This window comes from Mus caroli, chromosome 19 (assembly GCF_900094665.2).
Source record: "Mus caroli chromosome 19, CAROLI_EIJ_v1.1, whole genome shotgun sequence".
Classification (NCBI taxonomy): Eukaryota; Metazoa; Chordata; class Mammalia; order Rodentia; family Muridae; genus Mus; species Mus caroli.
In genome coordinates this window covers 23,772,256-23,790,996 of record NC_034588.1, presented here as the reverse complement: position 1 = coordinate 23,790,996, position 18,741 = coordinate 23,772,256, and the positions used below count along the sequence as shown (strand labels likewise).

General features: G+C 45.4%; 1 protein-coding gene across 4 annotated transcripts in view; it reads right to left on the bottom strand.

Moving 5' to 3' along the window:
• The window catches only part of Smarca2 (SWI/SNF related, matrix associated, actin dependent regulator of chromatin, subfamily a, member 2), a 170,702-nt gene that overhangs the window by 66,613 nt on the left and 85,348 nt on the right, over positions 1 to 18,741 (bottom strand). For all 4 annotated transcript variants that reach the window (XM_021151582.2, XM_021151584.2, XM_029472470.1 and 1 more), the window contains exons 20-24: positions 17,522 to 17,629; positions 16,833 to 16,919; positions 12,845 to 12,891; positions 10,554 to 10,720; positions 2,783 to 2,946 (exon numbers count right to left, since the gene is read on the bottom strand). In XM_021151582.2, the coding sequence (XP_021007241.1) occupies positions 2,783 to 2,946; positions 10,554 to 10,720; positions 12,845 to 12,891; positions 16,833 to 16,919; positions 17,522 to 17,629 (573 nt within the window). The remainder of the gene's footprint in view (positions 1 to 2,782; positions 2,947 to 10,553; positions 10,721 to 12,844; positions 12,892 to 16,832; positions 16,920 to 17,521; positions 17,630 to 18,741) is intronic.

Genomic DNA, 18,741 nt, shown 5'->3' with positions numbered 1-18,741 from the left:
GAGCGGGGCTTGAACCAATCATCTCTCCCAACCCACCTTCACCTAAGCAGCAGCCAATGGCAGGCTCTGTGTCATCAGCCTTTTCATTAGAAGTGAGGTGAGCCAATCATGTCGGTAACAAGTCTCACCCTCAAGATTTGGGCTCCAGTTTTATATTTAGTCTCCAATCATGAAAACGCATCTCCTCTTTCTGGGAGTAGCAGACCAAGCGTGCCAGAAGGTACAGTCTTCCCACCTACAGCCTAAAAGAGGTGGATAAAGCCACACCACTAAAACACAGGTGGCAGCAGATGACAGAGTCAGGACGGGGAGTCCAAGAGTCCTTGGGAACTTGTTGCAACAACAGCTTCGGGGGGGGGCGGGGGGGAGCAAAACATGACTTTACGTCTAGATCACCTGTCTACTTGGAAAGTAGCCAAAGTTAGCATTCTTAGGATGCCGAGATTCCAAGAATGTGGGTCTCCCTAGGCCAAAAGCATAAACAAGAAAGAAGTGCTGTAATTGCTGAATGGATGAATATTTCTGAGGTTTTTCTATATGTTTAACTCCGAGTGTTTGCTTGTTTGTGGCAGTACTGGAAAGTAACTCTCAATCTCCCCTAACAGTTTAGGCAAACCTTCAACTTTTGAACTACACTCCTAGCCCATCTTTAAGTTGCCCAGGCTGGCCCAGAAGTCCCTCCATAACCCTCAATGGTATGAACTTGCAATCTCCCAGCTTCTGTCTCCCTCAGGGCTGAGATTACAGACCCGTGTTACTAAGTTCTATTTCTGTCTAGGGTGTCAATCAGCAGCCTCAAACTTCACCCCGCTATGCGTTATGATACGTGGTGGTTTAAATGGAAAACGGCCCCCACAGGCCCACAGGGAATGGCACTATTAGGAAGTGTGGCTTTGTTGGAGTGGGTGTGGCCTTGTTGGAGTGGGTGTGGCCTTGTTGGAGTGGATGTGGCCTTGTTGGAGTGGGTGTGACCTTGTTGGAGTGGGTGTGGCCTTGTTGGAATGGGTGTGGCCTTGTTGGAATGGGTGTGGCCTTGTTGGAGTGGTTGTGGCCTTGTTGGAGTGGGTGTGGCCTTGTTGGAGTGGGTGTGGCCTTGTTGGAAGAAATGTGTCACTAAGGTTTTAGAAATTCAAGCCAGGCCCAGCACTGAGCTCTCTTCCTGCCTTCAAACCCAGATACAGAACTCTCTGTTACCTCTCTAGTACCATGTCCGCCTATGTGAAGCCATGCTTCCCTCCATGATGATAATGCATTAAGCCTCTGAACTATTTAGCCAGCTCCAGTGAAATATTGTCCTTTCCAAGTGTTGCCATGGTCATGGTGCCTCTTCATAGCAATAGGACACCGAACTAAGGCATGACGCCTGAACTCAAGAGCCCAGCTGAGAAGAGAGCCTCCTGGGAGACTTCATGGTCGACTGTTCTGTTACTCAGTTATGGAACTTCTAGTCAAGTTGGAAGAGCCCGGTAAATGCAGGACTCTGTTGGTGACCCCAAATGCATGCGCTCTCCCTTTGCTTCTAGGTAGCTCAGACACTGAAAACAGCAGAGGTAAGGAAGAAAACTGCAGATGTGTCTGTCACCCTGATGGGAATCCTCCCTGCTGCAGAATGCAGTCAGGGATATTGAAAAAAAAAAAAAAAACAAAACAAAATGTGAAAACCCTGAATTTGGAGCAAGCAAACTCTACTGGAGGCTCCACCCTTCATTCTGCTTTAATCTTTTCAGAGATTGACTGAGATCAAAGCTCAACACACAGGCATCCAGGCTCAATGCATTAGATACCTGGGGCTGTAGCAGCAGGGAACAGGAAACAGGCCCGTGCTTCCTTCTAATGTAGCCCAGTACTCCACTTCCTGCCAGCAGCCCCAGGAAGTCCCTCCCACTCCTCCTTCCCCGGCTCCATAAGACGGGCATGCTCCTGCCATGGATGGCCAGTTGCCTGGTAGCTGGGGTGAGGTGGACACAGAGTTTGTCTTATCAGCTGGAACCCAGGCAGATGGCCCAGGGCCAGTCAGGAAACCCCTGGCATAAAAGACCTAGTCAACATTTATTGGGGAATCAACAAAATACTCCTTTAAAAGAATATATCTAAGGTTATCAAAAAAAAAAAAGTAGCTACCAATAACAGATACTGGATGTGTGTGTGTGTGTATGATTTTAAATAACATAGAAAACTGAAGACAAGGTTAGCTTTTCTATACTAAGTGTCCTTGAAGACGTTATTTAACCTGCTCAGGACTCAATCTCTAAAAGGCAAGAATGTAAATGGTAACTTTTATGAACTTTGAGAGCAGTTGTGGAAACTTAGTGCAGCAATGCCCACCAGGAGTCTGGTGCAGAGGGAGTGCTCGGAGATTGCTAGCCTCCATGTTCTTCAGTTTGTTGTTATTACTGGACCTGGAGGTCAAACCCAGGGCCTCCTGAAAGCCAGGCTCACAGTCTATCAACGGAGCTATACTCCCAGCCCCTGAAACATTTTTGATGATTTATCCTTCACCAGATGTAATTTGTTCAACGGCAATCCCAAGAGATGGGATTAAGACAGAAGAAGTGAGTTTTCCAGCACGCTCTTGGGCTCTTTCACAGGCTTGGGCAGAACACAGAAATAGCTGCACTCCGAGGGAGAGAAGGAAACGGCCACAGTAATTGGCTGGGCTATTTCTCCTTTGGAGAAACTGCCCGGTCATTTAGAGGTGTGCTCTGTCCGATAAGTGTGAGTGATGAAACTGATAATCTCTCCCGTGCTCTCCAGAGGGAAGCCTCGGCGCCAAGCCACGCACCTGGTGAGGATTCCAGTCACTGTCAAAGATGACCACCGTGTCTGCCGCCTGAAGATTTAAGCCCAGGCCCCCTGCTCTTGTGCTCAGCAAGAAAATGAAATACTGGGACCCAGGTTCATTGAATTTCTTCAGCAAAGCAGCGCGATCTTCAGACTTGGTGGTGCCTGAGGGGGAATAAGAGAAAAAGAAATTTGCCAATTAACACCTGTCTGAAAGAGGAGAAGTAGACAAACAGGCCTGGTTCCTTTAGAAGTGCACCCACCCTCCTCAGCACCAGCTAGGAAATGGTCGGGGCATCTGTAGATTTGGAAGGAGCTCGCAATTGGAAACAGGAAAGGAAGGCAAGGTGTGTTTACACCCTTCTGACCAGATACCTTTTGCAACTTCATGAACCCCAGCACCGGCTTACTTTAAGAAACAATGGACACATTTCCTGGGCTTGTTTCCAGGATTAAAAATAACAATGTTTAAAAACCTCCCACATACGTGTACACTCACAGGCTCACAAAGTGTCTATAAAGGCTTGAAGCAACTTCCCTGAGAGCCATTAGGACAAGGTCTTATTGACTCCCAGGAGAATTAAAACAGAAAGAAGCTGCTCTCTACTGCCTCTGCCGCTGGGTTGCTGTGGAGGACAGCAATGGAGAATAAGCAGCCTGCAGGGAGGGAGGGAAAGAGGGAAGGACGGTTGGATTCCACCCTGAAGACCTGAAGCAACAATATGGAAGAGTGGCCCTCCGTGTTTCTGAGGCTAACTTGCTGTTCTTTTGGATTAAAAGGTAAGTGCCGGGAGGTGGTGGTGCAAGCCTTTAATCCCAGCACTTGGGAGGCAGAGGCAGGCGGATTTCTGAGTTCGAGGCCAGCCTGGTCTACAGAGTGAGTTCCAGGACAGGGCTACACAGAGAAACCCTGTCTCGAAAAAAACAAACAAACAATAAATAAAGAAAGCTAAGCGAACACCAGTCCATAGAGCAGATTGTTAGATACCAGGGTGGTTTGATAAGGAGCTTCGAAGAGTACAGACTAGGCAGAAATCATGGATCCTGGAGTGTGATGTTCACTGGTGGTCACACCTGTGTTCTGCTCTAGCCATCTGGAACATATCTGTCTGCCCTCTTCATAAAATGTACTGTGGAAGAGAACAACACAAGACTCCACCAGCATTCCGTCTGAATGTATTTCACTAGGGAAGCGGATGCTGGATTCGGAATGGGATGATGGGAAAAATCTAAGCGTGTTACATGATACTCCCTGGCTGGCTGCTGTACAAATGTTATTCCTACACGTTGTTCCTTTTTTTTTTTTTTTTGGATGAAAATATCCCACAATTTATTTCAGAGGATTAAACCGTTTAGCTGACTCCAGCTAGAGGCATCAAGTTACTCACTAGGGTCAAGTTCCCAAACATGGGGGATCTGGTTTTCACATTTAGTAAAAAATAATGAGCATCCTCAGGAGGGAAGAGAATCAATCCCCCAAATATAGCAAGTGGGGATTAGGAGCGAGGTCTGGGGGCTCTCCTCCCATAATAAAGCAATGCTCCTTGGATTCGTCTTACTTTCTAAATTAGATTTTTTTTTTCCTTTGGTTTGGTGAACTGCTCAAATCCTTCCAGGGGGAACTGCAGAAATCCAGACTTGGGGGAGGGGTGGCTGACTGAATCTTATTTTTATTATTTTCAGAGGGCTTGCTGAGATTGTAGCAGACCATTTTGTCCATGATGCTAATAAGAGATACACTTTCTCTGTAGGAGAACTTTTCTACACAGCCTTTGTAGTCACCATTTTCTGCGTGCATACACACACACACACACACACACAACACACACACACACACACACACACACACACACACACACGTTTGCCTTTTGTCTCGAAGTTCTGGAAATTCTATGAGTGAGACACATATCGAGTTTGCTATGTGATGTCACAATACAGCATCATGACAGAAGTGTATGGCAGAGCAAAGTTGCGTCCCTTGAGACTAGGACACACAAAGAGCATAAGGCAAGGGAAGGGATAAGGCCCATCAACGCCTTGCAGGTCCCCAGGGATACAGAGAAGTCCCACTAGGCCCTACTTCTTTCTTACAGGTTCAACCACCTCCCAGTACAGACACTCTAGGGACCAAGTATTTAACACACAGGACTTGGAGAAAGTTAAACATTTAAACTATAGGTCTTATCCCACCCTTTAGTTAGTGGTATTGGGGATTGAACCCAGGACCTTGCTCATGGTAGGTAAGTGCTCTATCATTGAGCTACCACCAAGTCCTAAGGAACTCCCAAACTTTATACTTGATCTCCTACACAGGGCTTAGTTTGAGAACTGAGTATAAAGGCTTGCTCCAGGCATACTTTGCGTCTTTGAATGTACTTGTCTGTAAGTAATGCCCCTTTTGGTATTTAATTACAGGGATTCATCACTCACATGTTTATCCTGTGCCTTAAGTTAAAAGAAAAGGCTGACAAACCAACAAACATCCTTCTGAAATGGGGAGAGGAGGCATAATAATAGCATCAGCTCATTAATAGCCAAGGACAGAAACTGGGCTCCTAGGTATTCCGAGATTATAACCTTCAATGATTTTAACCACTGAAATCTGGTAAGAGATGAGTAGGAGCAACTTGGAAATATGCCTACCTAGGGCAAAATAAACAGGGCAAAACATACCAATGAAAACTAACAGCACCAACATTGTTTAGTCAAAGGAGTCCTCAGGGCTCTCCATCAGAGACCCCAGGCAAACAGATCTTCTGGGTGCTTAAACTGTTTAAAAAAAAAAAAAAGCTGGAGACTTGACATCTAAGGATAAATGGAAACATCCCATCATTTTCCACACAAAGCTCTAGTGCTTCCGATGAGAAGATTCAGGATTTCCTGGCTTCTCATTTCCATTGGTAGACACTACTACCATCGGCTCTCTGGTGTTCACCAGCAACCTCTTCAGTATGGCTCAAGGGAACCCAAACCACCCTGTAAGAGTTCCTCCAAAGACGAGCGCTCCGTGCCACAGGTGTGCAGGATTTAATGTGCTCAGCACCGGGGCACCAGTTTCATGGTGTGTCAGACTCTAATGCAGGACACAACCCATTATAGGAACACAATTAACAGCAAGGAGTAATTGTGTTGAAAATGACAGAACTTGCCAGAAGGAACACATGGAATACATTGCCAGACTGTCGTGGCTGCTAATTTTTCACTGAGCTTTGGCTGTCTTAGGAAATTTCATCTGGATGAGACTTCACCATGTGCTCTCGCTTAAAAAAAAATGTTTTCCCCATGACAACAAGACAATGGGCTAGTAGCTAAATTTTTCTGTTCAATTACAATCATATAGACACACACACACAGACACACACACAAACACACACACACACACACATATTTTTCTTCCTCAAGCTAAAGTTGAGATGTTGAATTTGGTAATGAAATCTGAAGCCATTTTATAACCTGGATGATAGTGTGGTCTGGGGGGTGCAGCTCGAAGGGTGCATATTAACATGGTCATGTGCACAAAGCTCTTCACAGATAGTAGGAAAAAGCCAGTCTAGGTATCACCGTCTCCGTGGGTGGGCGCACTTTCATACAACTTTGTCTCTTCCAGAAGCAGAAAGAGAGCTGCCTGGTTGTCTTGCTTGGCTCGATCCTAACTGTACGGCAAAGTTCACAATCCTTGTTAGAATGCAGCTGACAGACAAGCTAACTGCATTTCAAAGATGGTGTTGTTTCCCTGGCTCTGCTCTAACCAAGCATTTCTGGAACTAGGTAATCCAAGGTAAAACCTGGTTTCACCGCTCAACTCTGTGTTGAGTTCTTCTAAATGGAGATTGTATTGACAGGGACAGGGGACATTTACTGAGAAAGTAAACAATGGCACCCTCTTAACATTAGTGGTTACAAGATAGACTGAAATTTATACAGGAGAAAGTGGGGAAGAGCCTTGAACACATGGGCACAGGGAATTCTTGCTCTAAGATCAAGAATCAACAAATGGGACCTCATAAAATTGCAAAGCTTCTGTAAGGCAAATGACACTGTCAATAGGACAAAACGGCAACCAACAGATTGGGAAAAGACCAACCCTACATCTGACAGAAGGCTAATATCCAATATATACAAAGGACTCAAGAAGTTAGACTCCAGAAAACCAAATAACCCTATGGGGTAAAGAGCTAAATAAAGAATTTTCAACTGAGGAATATCAGATGGTCGAGAAGCACCTAAAGAAATGTTCAACATCCTTAGTCATCAGGGAAATGCAAATCAAAACAACCCTGAGATTCCACCTCACACCAGTCAGAATGGCTAAGACCAAAAACTCAGGTGACAGCAGATGCTGGCGAGGATGTGGTGAAAGAGGAACATTCCTCCACTGCTGGTGGGATTGCAAGCTGGTACCACAGCTATACCACCCCCTGGGCATATACCCAAAAGATGCTCCAACATATAAAAAGGACACATTCTCCACTATGTTCATAGCACCATCATTTATAATAGCCAGAAGCTGGAAAGAACCCAGATGTCCTTCAACAGAGGCATGGATATAGAAAATATGGTACATTTACACAATGGAGTACTACTCAGCTATTAAAAGCAACAAATTCATGAAATTTGTGGGCAAATGGATGGAACTAGAAAATATCATCCTGAGTGAGGTAACTCAGTCACAAAGAATACATACACATGGTATGCACTCACTGATAAGTGGATATCAGCCCCAAAACTCCAAATACTCAAGATACAATTCACAGACCACATGAAGTTCAAGAAGAAGGAAGACCAAAGTGTGGGTGCTTCAGTCCTTTGTAGAAGAAGAACAAACTACTCACAGGAGCAAATATGAAAATAAAGTGTATAGCAAAGACTAAAGGAAAGGCCATCCAGAGACTGCCCCACCTGGGGATTCATCCCATATATAGTTACCAAACCCAGATACTATTGTGGATGGCAAGACATGCATGCTGATAGGAGCTTGATATAGCTGTCTCCTGAGATGCTCTGCCAGAGCCTTACAAATACAGAGGCAGATGCTCACAGCCGACCACTGGACTGAGCACTGGGTCCCCAATAGAAGAGTTAGAGAAAAGACTGAGGGAGTTTGCAACCCCATAGGAAGAACAACAATATCAACTGATCAGACTCCCCCAGAGCTCCCAGAGACTAAGCCATCAACCAAGGAGTACACATGGCTCCAGCTGCATATGTAGACGTTGATAGCTTTGTCATGCATCAGTGGAAGGAGAGGTCCTTGGTCCTGTGAAGGCTTGATAAATTCCCCAGTATAGGGGAATCAAGGACAGGGAGGTGGGAGTGGGTGGGTGAGTGAAGAAATACCCTCATAGAAGCAGGGGGAGGGAGGATGGGATAGGGGATTTCGGGAGGGTGAACAACACTAGGAAAGGGGATAATATTTGAAATGTAAATAAAGAAAATATCCAATAAAAATGCAAAAAAAAAACCCACTAGTGGTTACAGCTATTGTTATACATAAACAATAAGAACATCAACAAACTAGTTAAAAAGACTCTTCTGGGTTGGCAAGTAAACACAAGAGACTGAAGATGACTTATTGGCATTTTCACGTAAAGATGTTTCTGTCGTTGTTAAGTGTAGATGAGCAATTTGCCTGAGTTTGTGTATATCGTATGTGTGCAGTGCCCATGGAGACCAGAATGGGGTGCTGGGATCCTTGGTGCTGGAGGTACAGGTGGTTTGTAAGGTGCCACGTGTGGGTGCCGGGAACTCAACCTAGCAAGTGTTCTTAATTGCTGAGGGGGGGGGGGTGAGGACGGGAAGTAGTGTCAGTGGTGAGGCAGACACCTCAGGGTGACTCATAACCTACAACCCAGAGGGAAACCAAACCTGTCTGCTATACCTGAGCAATGACAGGAGGCACCCGCAGCAGGGGAAAGGACACCGCTCCAAGAAAAAGAAAATACTCAGATTTGATAAGAGAGAGAGAGAGAGAGAGAGAGAGGCAGGATGATTATGGCTGTGCAGGAACATGCACTCAGGCTGACTCAACCATTCATCAGTTGGCAACTTGGAGAGGAAGACTAAAGGGGCTAACAACCATCAAGTGTCTGCTATCACAATGAACTTTAACTAAGACTTAAGCAGCTAAACTTAATAAGACCCCAAGAGGTAGGCTATGCAGAAAATGAACCTAAAGACTCAAGAAAGAAAGCACTTACCAAGTCTGTTTGGTTCATTTCTAAATTAGCCATGTGTGGGGGCAGGGAGAGGGGGTACACACGGGACTGTAAGTAGCCCCAAACCTTCCAATGGAATAGACCTTTTCATTTCCCGCTCATCTAACAGTAACATTACACTGCGTCAGATACAAAGGGTTATTAGAAAGGCTCTCTGCAGCGGGCTGGAGAGATGGCTCGGTGGTTAAAAGCACGGACTGCTCTTCCAGAGGTCCTGAGTTCAATTCCCAGCACCCACATGGTGCCTCACAACCCTCTGTAATGGGATCTGATGCCCTCTTCTGGTGTGACTGAAGACAGTGACAGTGTATTCATATACATAAAATAAAGAAATACATCTTTTTAAAAAAAAAAGAAAGAAAGGCTCTTTGTACTCAAGGCCTCATGTACAATGCCTGCTCTTGACCCTGAACAACACTTCTTGACCACATTATCCATCGCCGGACTTTCAGAAGCTGCCGTTTCTTGAATCTCTGAAATACTATGATCGGTATCCAATTTATCCATGTGATTTAGGGAATATCCCTAAATGTGTATTTTCTTCTGCTCATATTTGCTTATTAATGTGATATGCAAACTTCATTCTTTTTTTTTCTCCCTTCTTTTTTGGAGACAGGGTCTCACTATCTGGGCCTGGCTGGTCTGGAACAGACAGGCCTTGAACTCACAGAGATCTACCCATCTCTGTCTCCTGAGTACTGGTTTGAAAGGTGAACACTGCAAGGTCCAGTCAAAGCTCACTCTTAAATTTAGCCAACTTCTTTAAATAGTTTTGGTGCTGCTAGTTTCTCTCAACTTGACACAGCTAGAGGCATTTGGGAAGAGGGAACCTCAATTGCAAAACTCCCTACCAGACTGGCCTCTGGGCGCTGGGGAGACATTTTCTTGATGGATGAGTGAAGTGGGAGGGCCCAGTGAACACTGAGATGGGTAAGAGAGCACAGTGAGCAAGCCAATGGGAAGTGTTTTTCTGTGTGGGGTCCTGGGAGTCATGAGATGAAATAAACCCTTTCTTCTCCGGGGTTCTTTGGGTCCTGGTGATTTATCACAGCAATGGGAGGAAACCCTGACTGAGGCCATTTGCAGAATATAGGAAGCAGTGATGTCTCATGTGGCTTGTACCTATATTTTAGAGACATAGGCTTCAATGGCAAACTCATAAATAAGCCATTACATTGTTACTGGGTAAAGGAGACATGGAGTGTATCTCTTAAGGTTTGTCTTCTCTGAAAAAGTCAAAGGCTTGCCAGCACAGTCCATGGTATACACAGTTGAGACTGAAAACCGGGGGTCAAGCAGGTCTGCTCTGTACCACGGCGGTACCCATGCGGGACTCTGACTCTGTGTTGATGTGTATGTGAAAAAACAACCGTGCAAATCATGTCAACGGTCTGAGGGGCACAGAGGACACTAACTTGCCACCCAGCAGACCCATGCCCACTCCTGCAGGCCCACTTCTCAATATTACTCCTCCTTTCTGGCTGAGATGGGAGCTCAGGGACTCTGGCCCCTTCATCCTCGGGAGTGTGGCTTGAGTCCGGTGTCTCCAGCACTTACCATCAAGGCGCAGGTACAGGAAGTTCCGAAAAGCAAAGTAATCCTCCATAATGGTCATGAGTGACGTCATCTGGCAGAAAAGCAGCACGCGGTGGTTAGTCGCTCTCAATTTGGGCAGAATACGATCAAGCAGCTCAAACTTTCCTGAGGCCCGATACAGCTCAGCCCTGAACCCGAAAATGCAAAACAAGAAGGCAGTATTACTGCTGTCTTCTTGAAAGAGCCAGCAGTGCTTATAGCTTTTCAGATAGAGCCCTACACACAGTAAACATTCAATAAGGAACTGTGGCTGGAAGGATGTAGGAATGAATGGATATCAGCTCCTAAAGCATGCGAACGTTTAATGTGGGAAAAAAGCCGTCCTTACTAAACCCGTGAAGGGTATGATATGCTTGCTATATATATGGTGGGTGCCCGAAGGAAAAGGGAACCCTTCCATGTTCCTACGATTCTTCACAGTGTGCCATCAAGTTAACTTAGGACACTCACCATTCACTCCAATACTTACTGAGATCTACTGGGTACCAACACAATACAGGCAGGCATACAGTGATAAAGTATATAAATATACATTGTGGTTGGGACTATAAAGAAAAGCAGCAGGTGAGAGCTAGAACTCAAAGTGTGTCAACACCACAGGTCCTTTTGGAAATGAAACACAGCCATGCCTGTGCATTTCTGTCTGTTTGATTCTACCCTACCACATTAGCCATGTCCACTAGGTACAGCAGACTTTGTGGGCCACAAAGCTGAAAATACTCCCTATCTGTTTGGCTCTTTACAGGTAAAGCTTGCAATCATTGACGTGTGTGTGTGTGTGTGTGTGTGTGTGTGTGTGTGTGTGTGTGTGTGTGTGGTCAGTGACTTCCCTGGAGAGATAACATGTTAGTTAAAACCTGAACCGATGAAAGACAGCTCGGTGAAAAAACGAGGGCTTATACATGGTAAGGAGATTGTGAGGAGAGAAAAAAAACCCTCTGCACAGGCCCCGCAGAGTGCAGCCCAGTGCGCCTCACAAACTAGGAACAAGAAATGGGGAGTGTAATGTAAGCAAAAGTGAGGCCAGAGGGGGCCCTGAGGGCAGACTGGAGAGGTGGGGAGGGAGCAGGTACTCGGGGAGTCCCCTATGGACTGTTCTGGCTTTCAATGTAATGGACAGCCACTGATGTGCTGTAAACAGGCGTGTGACCTTGAGTAGCCTGTTCCACAGCGTTGTCATGGTCACCCTGTGAGCGGACAGGAAAGAGAAAGTCCTGGCTTAAGTCAGGAGCATAAGGCAAAACTTGATGGAGAAGAGAGCCAAGGCTGTGGTAGGGTGGAAGGATAGAGTAGTGCCTTCCTCCATGGTAAGAAGCCTTTTGTTTCCAAACCAACAGGACTGTGGTGTAATACTGAAATTTACTTGTAGGGCTGAAACTGTTTGAAACAATCACCCATATCCATGCAGTCAACAGCAGTGAAAAGTTAGCACTGGGGAGCAGAGCCCTGGTGCATTTTGTTCCTCACAGGTCCATTTTTCCCTTTGTCTTCCTGTGGTCCAGCCCTTACTCTGAGACCTGACCTTCAATAGCTCACCCTGTACCCCTCACCATGCTGGAGGAAGCAGGAGTGTCCTCAAGGACCAGGGGACAAATGAAGAAAGGACTGAAAGTGGCAATTATGTTCCTGTGGACCCTGCCCGTCTCTGGGACCCAACAAGGACACATCTATCCTAATGATTCATTTCTCCTGCGGTGAGACACAAACACATTCTGTATAGATTAAGCTTCACTGTGTCTCTGTAGCAAGGTATGGCTCTTTCCTATGTCCATGCTAACATCATCATCATCATCATCATCAATAACAACAACAACAAAGCCTTCTTAGATCCTATTACAAAAACTGACTGTAAAACTCACCATTTACTTACTTACGGCCGATGAGACATTTTCTTCATCAGATTGCTAATCATCCATAGTAAGAGAAACCCTCTCCAAGCCCAAGCTACACTTTAGGTTAGCAGTCACCCTGCTCAGCGCTGAAACATTTTTACAATAGGAAACCACTGCTAAGTCTCTTAAATGAGATCTATGGCCTTTTGAATAGATGTTTGCTCAGGGCACGCTGAAATTTAGGCCACTTAAAGTACAAGGGAAGGCTGTTATCATTTCTTTTAGCAACTTCTGTCCCTCTGCAGGGGAGCAAGGAGGCTGGCTATGTGTGCTTGCAGGATAGAAAATGCTACAGAAAAGAGGTTAGGAAAGTCCAATAACAATGCATCTTGGAGAGAGGACAAAAAGGGGGGGATTTACCCATTGATGACCCCATTCGAATAGCCCAGGTGTTCAGCAAATGATTCCTTAAAAAGAGAGAAGAAAGCAATTTTAATATATAATCATTAACTTCATGGTTTCTATAGTATTTCTAGGGCATCTTCAAAGTGAATCAAATGGTCCTCAAAGAGGTGAGAGCTCATTGCAGAGCAAACCAGAAACTCGTGTTTCTGAGGTCACCTGTCCCACTGGAACGATGTAATTTGCTTTGGACTCCCTGATGTCCAGTTAGCTCACTATCCCAACACTGCCTGCGCATGCACTGGCCAGGAGCTCACCCTGGAACGGTTTCTGGGGACCCACCCACAAACTCACAGTCCAGGCTAAAGCCAGGGTCACAATTGTCAGGTAAGCATAAACCTAACACAGCAATAGTAATCAATAGAAGAAATAGCAATTGCAAAGCATTTTGCCCCCAATCAGGCCTCCCTTTTCTCTTTACAAATAAAGCCCTCCATGTACTAGAGCTGTCAAGGTCCAGCTTCTGCAGTTAGAACACAGAACTTAACTACTTGGTACCCTTACTAGATTTTTCAGTTCCCATTCCTGTCTCCAAGCAGGGAAGGGAAAACTGAAGCCATGGACATATCTATACACAAGTAAGATTGGGCACAGTGATACATTCCTCTATTACCAGATATTTGGAAGGTTGAGTCACAAAAATAAATAAATAAATAAATAAATAAATGAATAAGAAAGAGAAATCACATAAGTCTAGGTGTTTTAGATCAATGTATGTAAGCTACATAGAGAGGCCCCTGCTCAAAATAAAACAGAGCTCTTATTTCTCAGGTATGATGGTCCCCAGAGAGAAACCCAGTCTCAAAATTGGGGTTGTAGAATTATTTGGTATCAATACACAGCTGTATGGAGGACAAAATAAAGCAGAACACAGGCAAACATACACAGCATCTTGGACCCGTGACAGCCAAAGACTCAGGGGCCACTGCAGGCGCTGCTTTCTCGGTGCTTCCTCAGAACCGAGACAGAAGCAAGCACCAGTGCAGTCTACAGACATCGACCCAGAGTGCAACCCAGCAGGTGCCGGAGAGCATCTGCCCAGACACCCTCCCCTCCACTCTTCTTCCTGGAGTTCCACATACTGCCGTGGGGGGGGGGCAGATGGGAAGAGAGGTGGGCAGGGAAGGGAGAGCCCCCCCCAAAAAAAAAAACCAGCTCCAACAAGAAGGAAGACTAAGATGCAATTTCACCATTGCTAAGTCCCCACAGTTCACTACAGAGAAGAGTAATATCTCCAAGTGGTTTCCAGGAATAGGTGACCAGTCAGTCTGCCATAACCCAAGCATCTTGGCACTGGGACTTCTTATGCCGCCCTCCTCCCTGTAGTGGCAATAGCAAATGGCACCTAGCAGCTAATTGATGGGATTTCTTGTATGAGCTACGTCTTCCGTTCTAATTTTAGTGTTGATCTAGGAGGCCAGAGAGATGTTTATCCAGGAGGCCAGAGAGAAGACCTTCTGTTAAGAGCACTGGCTGCTCTTCCTGAGAACCCAGGTTCTATTCCTGGCACCCATAGAGCACCTTATAACCATCTGTACCTCCAGATCCAACACATCCAGTATGATGCACAGACAGGCACACAGGAAAAACACTCACATACAGTAGTTTCATTTAAAAAAAAGGTAAAGGCTGATCCACCTGCTAGACCTATAATCTATTTCTCTCTCAGTATAAAGGAAGGAGATAGCTTAGAGGGTGTCAAGACTTGCCCTACCCAGTCACAGTGACAAAGCAGCCTGTGACAGGATCTCACTACTGCTGACTGGATGCTCCTACATCTGTACATCTAAACAGCTTATAGGGAAGACTTTTTAAAGTTCTCTTACAGTTAAAATTTTGCTTAGATCTATAAACGCATCCCCTCCTTATCCTAGGGTTCTCTCTCAACTGTGCTATGTAATGTTCAAGGGACATAGGCTCCTGTGCTCAGACACCCAACTATTGCATATGGATGCTTTCATGTCTAGAGATACTGTTGTCCCTTATGTCCACAAATACTCTCACTGACATCCCCAGATGTTCTCTCTCCTCATTGTCACTGACTGACACTTGCCCCTTCATCCATCCCAGAGTTAGGGTTACTACTGCTGTGATGAAACATCATGGCTGATACCAACTTGGCGAACAGAGAGAGTTGGCTTCCATGTCCTGAACCACAGTCCACTGAGAGAACCCAATACAAGAACTCAAACAGAAAGAGAAACCGGAGGCAGGAACTGAGGCCGAGACTGTGGACGGTGCTGCTCACTGGCTGGCTCCTCGGGGCTTTATCAAACTCTCTTCTTACAGTATCCAGGACCAGCCCGGGAATGCCCCCATATACAATAGGCCAGACCCACTCCCATCAATCGTTCATTAGGAAAATGCTCTACAAGCTTGCCTATAACCAGATATTCGAGAGTCATGTTCTCAGTAGGGTGTCCTTCCTCTCAGATGATGACAGTTTGTGACAGGACTGACATAAGACTAGCCAGCACAGTCTAAACACACATACTCATCTAGCAATCAGATGTTCCTCCGTGTATGGATACTCTCTCTGAATGTATGGGTATCCTCCCTTCTGCCATATCCTCCCTTAGGTCAATACTTTCCTTACGCCTGTCCTCCCTATGCATGAATGCTATCCCTGTATCTAAGGATGCTATTCCTAGGATTATGGGTGTGCTCCTTATACCCATGAAGACTGATCTCTATTCACAGATGCCCTGTATCAATAAATAATCTCCTATGTACAAAAATGCTACCCCCATGACCAAAGATGCTCTCCTAATGTATTTGGAGGGTCCCCCTTTGCCCACAGATGTCCTGTGTCTGTGGATGTCTCCCTTTGTCCCTGGATGCCCTCGCTATGTCTACAGATGATCCCGCTCTGGTCACAGATGCTCTCTGTGTCTCCAAAAATACTTTCTCTCATATCCACAGACACTCTACCATCAATGTGAGGACCTTCTTCCTTAGTTGGGGATTTTTCCCTCTTATATACGTAGATGTCCTTTCCTAAGGACTTGAGGGCCATAGTGGTGTCAGGCCTCACTCACTCACTCAGTCTGCTGAGATGGGCCTCTAGTATAGGAAGGGGTGACAAGAAAGTATTAACTGATCCTCCATGCTTGACTACCAAAATAAACTGGGATGGGGTCAGGGGCTCAATGCCAAGAATAGTTCAACTCGTTTTGTCCTGTAATTCAGCTTTAGTTCTTCTGGAAGGTTCTGTCAACTGTTTAAATAGAGAAGAGCCCTGCACTGGTTTTCCTCTTTGCCATTTCTCCTGTTATTTTGTAGTAGGCAGTGTGGCCCATGGGGTCCTGCAGATTGGGAAGGCATGCCTGTATACCTGCTCAAGCCAACTGCTCCACCAGAGTGAACCTTGTCAATACAGGAATCTTATTCGCATGGAACAAACAGAGGAGAAAATGCCCTGTGGTCTAAAAGCAAGATTCTTAGAGACCTTAGCGTCAGAACACAGTGACAACTTGTATCATCACGAGGGAAACCAGGCAAGGAAAAAAAATACCAATCTATGTCATAGGCTAAAGCCAGTATCTCTGACAAGGACAATATTTGAAGAACATCTTTCTCTTCCATTTCTATAAACACATTATTTAAGTATCTCTCCCAGCACCCTTCTGAGGATGCTGGCAGCATCTGTCATTATCTTCAATTTAGAGCTCCCACAGTAACAAGGTAATTCACAGCTTTTACCCAATCCACATAATGAGCCAATGCTCCCACCATCTCCTCACTACTCTAAACTCTTAGTTATAAAATTCCAGAAACTGAGCAGTCAGTGCCAGAGTGGATCCACACCCAGGAAACAGGTCTGTCAATTCTGCATGAGAAGCAAGGGCCATGCCAGCTGGACATCTCCACACATGCTTTACACATATTCAGGGTTCTGTCTTCCTAACTAGCACACTAAGGAGTGAAGTACAAGCTGCAGACTCACCTCAATGTGCTGAAACATATATGGGTGGTTGCATATTTTTCTCAGCTGCATGATGGTGTTCATAAGTGTCTTGGCACCTCCTTTCCCCTGAGCAAAAAGTGCAATAAAGAACTAATTATTCGTGGATCAAACATTTCCGACTTTTAAAAACTAGGCTTCAAGGATGGAGCTTCCTGGTGGAGTCTGTGCACAGCTTAAGAAAGACCTAGGGATGAGTCAAGTACTGAAGAAAGAAAAGAGGAGAGGAGAGGAGAGGAGAGGAGAGGAGAGGAGGAGGAGGAGGAGGAAGGAAAGAAAGGAAGAAAGAGAAATCGATTGAAAGAGAGAGACAGAAAGACAGACTGACTAGATAGCTAATAAAAAGAACACAGGGTCCTATGTCTTTTTAGCAACTTCACACCAAGGCCCCAGAGTTCTAGTTGCTATTTAGTCTTTTCTGAGTTAGATATAATGTCATCCCTGTGATTAACTTAGGCTACCAAAAAGTAATTCTTAACAAAATTATGTCAAGCTGATAGCTTTGTGTCACATCTGTCATTAGGATTCTAGCAGACCATATATAAAAGATGCTAGGGAGAGAAACTGGGCTTTAAAACATCCTAAAGCATCCGACAGCACTGGGCAGCTTGCATCCTCGGTCCACAGAGCTATCATGAGCAGTGCCTGAGTCTCCTACTTTCTAAACGTACCTTCTTATCTTTCTCAGACCCGTCTGTGAGGAGGATCCCCTTGGCTTGCATGTGACGGTACAGAATCTTCTGCAGAGCTGACATGTCACACTTGATCACATACTCAACCTGGGGGCAGAGAACAGGTGTAAGTAAAAGAGAGGAAGGGGCTGTTTGAAGATGGCATAGGAGAAGGGGCTCCGGGCCCAGTCCAGGAAGCCCAGATGGGGCATCTGTTTCCCCTTCCTGGGTTCATGAGATGGGACAGGGCCATAGAGCAGACCAGAATCCTCGAGGACAGGAGCACCATGATAATGGGGAGACTCTTAAAAGGCTACTCGTGGAAGATGTAAGCTTACAATTTCCTATCGTTTCTTGATCTCATATGTGAGAGACAGAGTGCTATACAACTGTGCTATGTGAAAATGTTCATTACGGTGTATTTATAATATTTCTCCTGCTTCTCAGTCCTGTATACTTTCCTATGAACTGAACAGTATCAGGAAAACCAGCGACTGCCCTCACTCCTACGACTTTCTTTGTAAAACATCTCTAAATGGCTGCATGCAGCTACCCCAGCACTCATCCTAGAGGAAGATTTATAACAAACCCAGGTTGACTGCGATTAACCTCTACTCTCCACACAGCTGTGAAGATGCGAGATTAAAAAGAATTAACTCACAGCAGGACACAACTTCCACAACCCCACAGCTAAAGCAGGACAGGGCCCCCTCCTGTGTGTCCAGTTGAGAGAAGACAAAGTCCAACTTATAGGTACTTAATGGGGATTCACACACCCACAGCTTATTACACACTTGTGAGCCTTCAGCCTACTGAGAGCCCAGGAGACAAGGCTTATTTTATGGTGCCATTTTACCTTAATCCTAAGAATACAAATGTGCAAAATTCAAAGTAAATGCCAGAATGCCACCTGGATATCTAAGAACATGATTAAAGGAAATCAGCCAATTGCCCGCTATGTGATCGACTGCTTAAAAAGCGATGAGGCTGTTTTCAGCTCTGAGGGCCGGAGGGAGGAGGTCACGGATGAAGAGAAGTTGAATATTCATTTGGCTGCAACTTTTAAAAGGAGCCGGAGGCCTTGCTGTCTCTTCACACTAGGCAATTACAGGAAGGCTGGGTTTTTTTTTTAATTTTTAATATTTTTATTACATATTTTCCTCAATTACATTTCCAATGCTATCCCAAAAGTCCCCCATAGCGCCCCCCACTTCCCTACC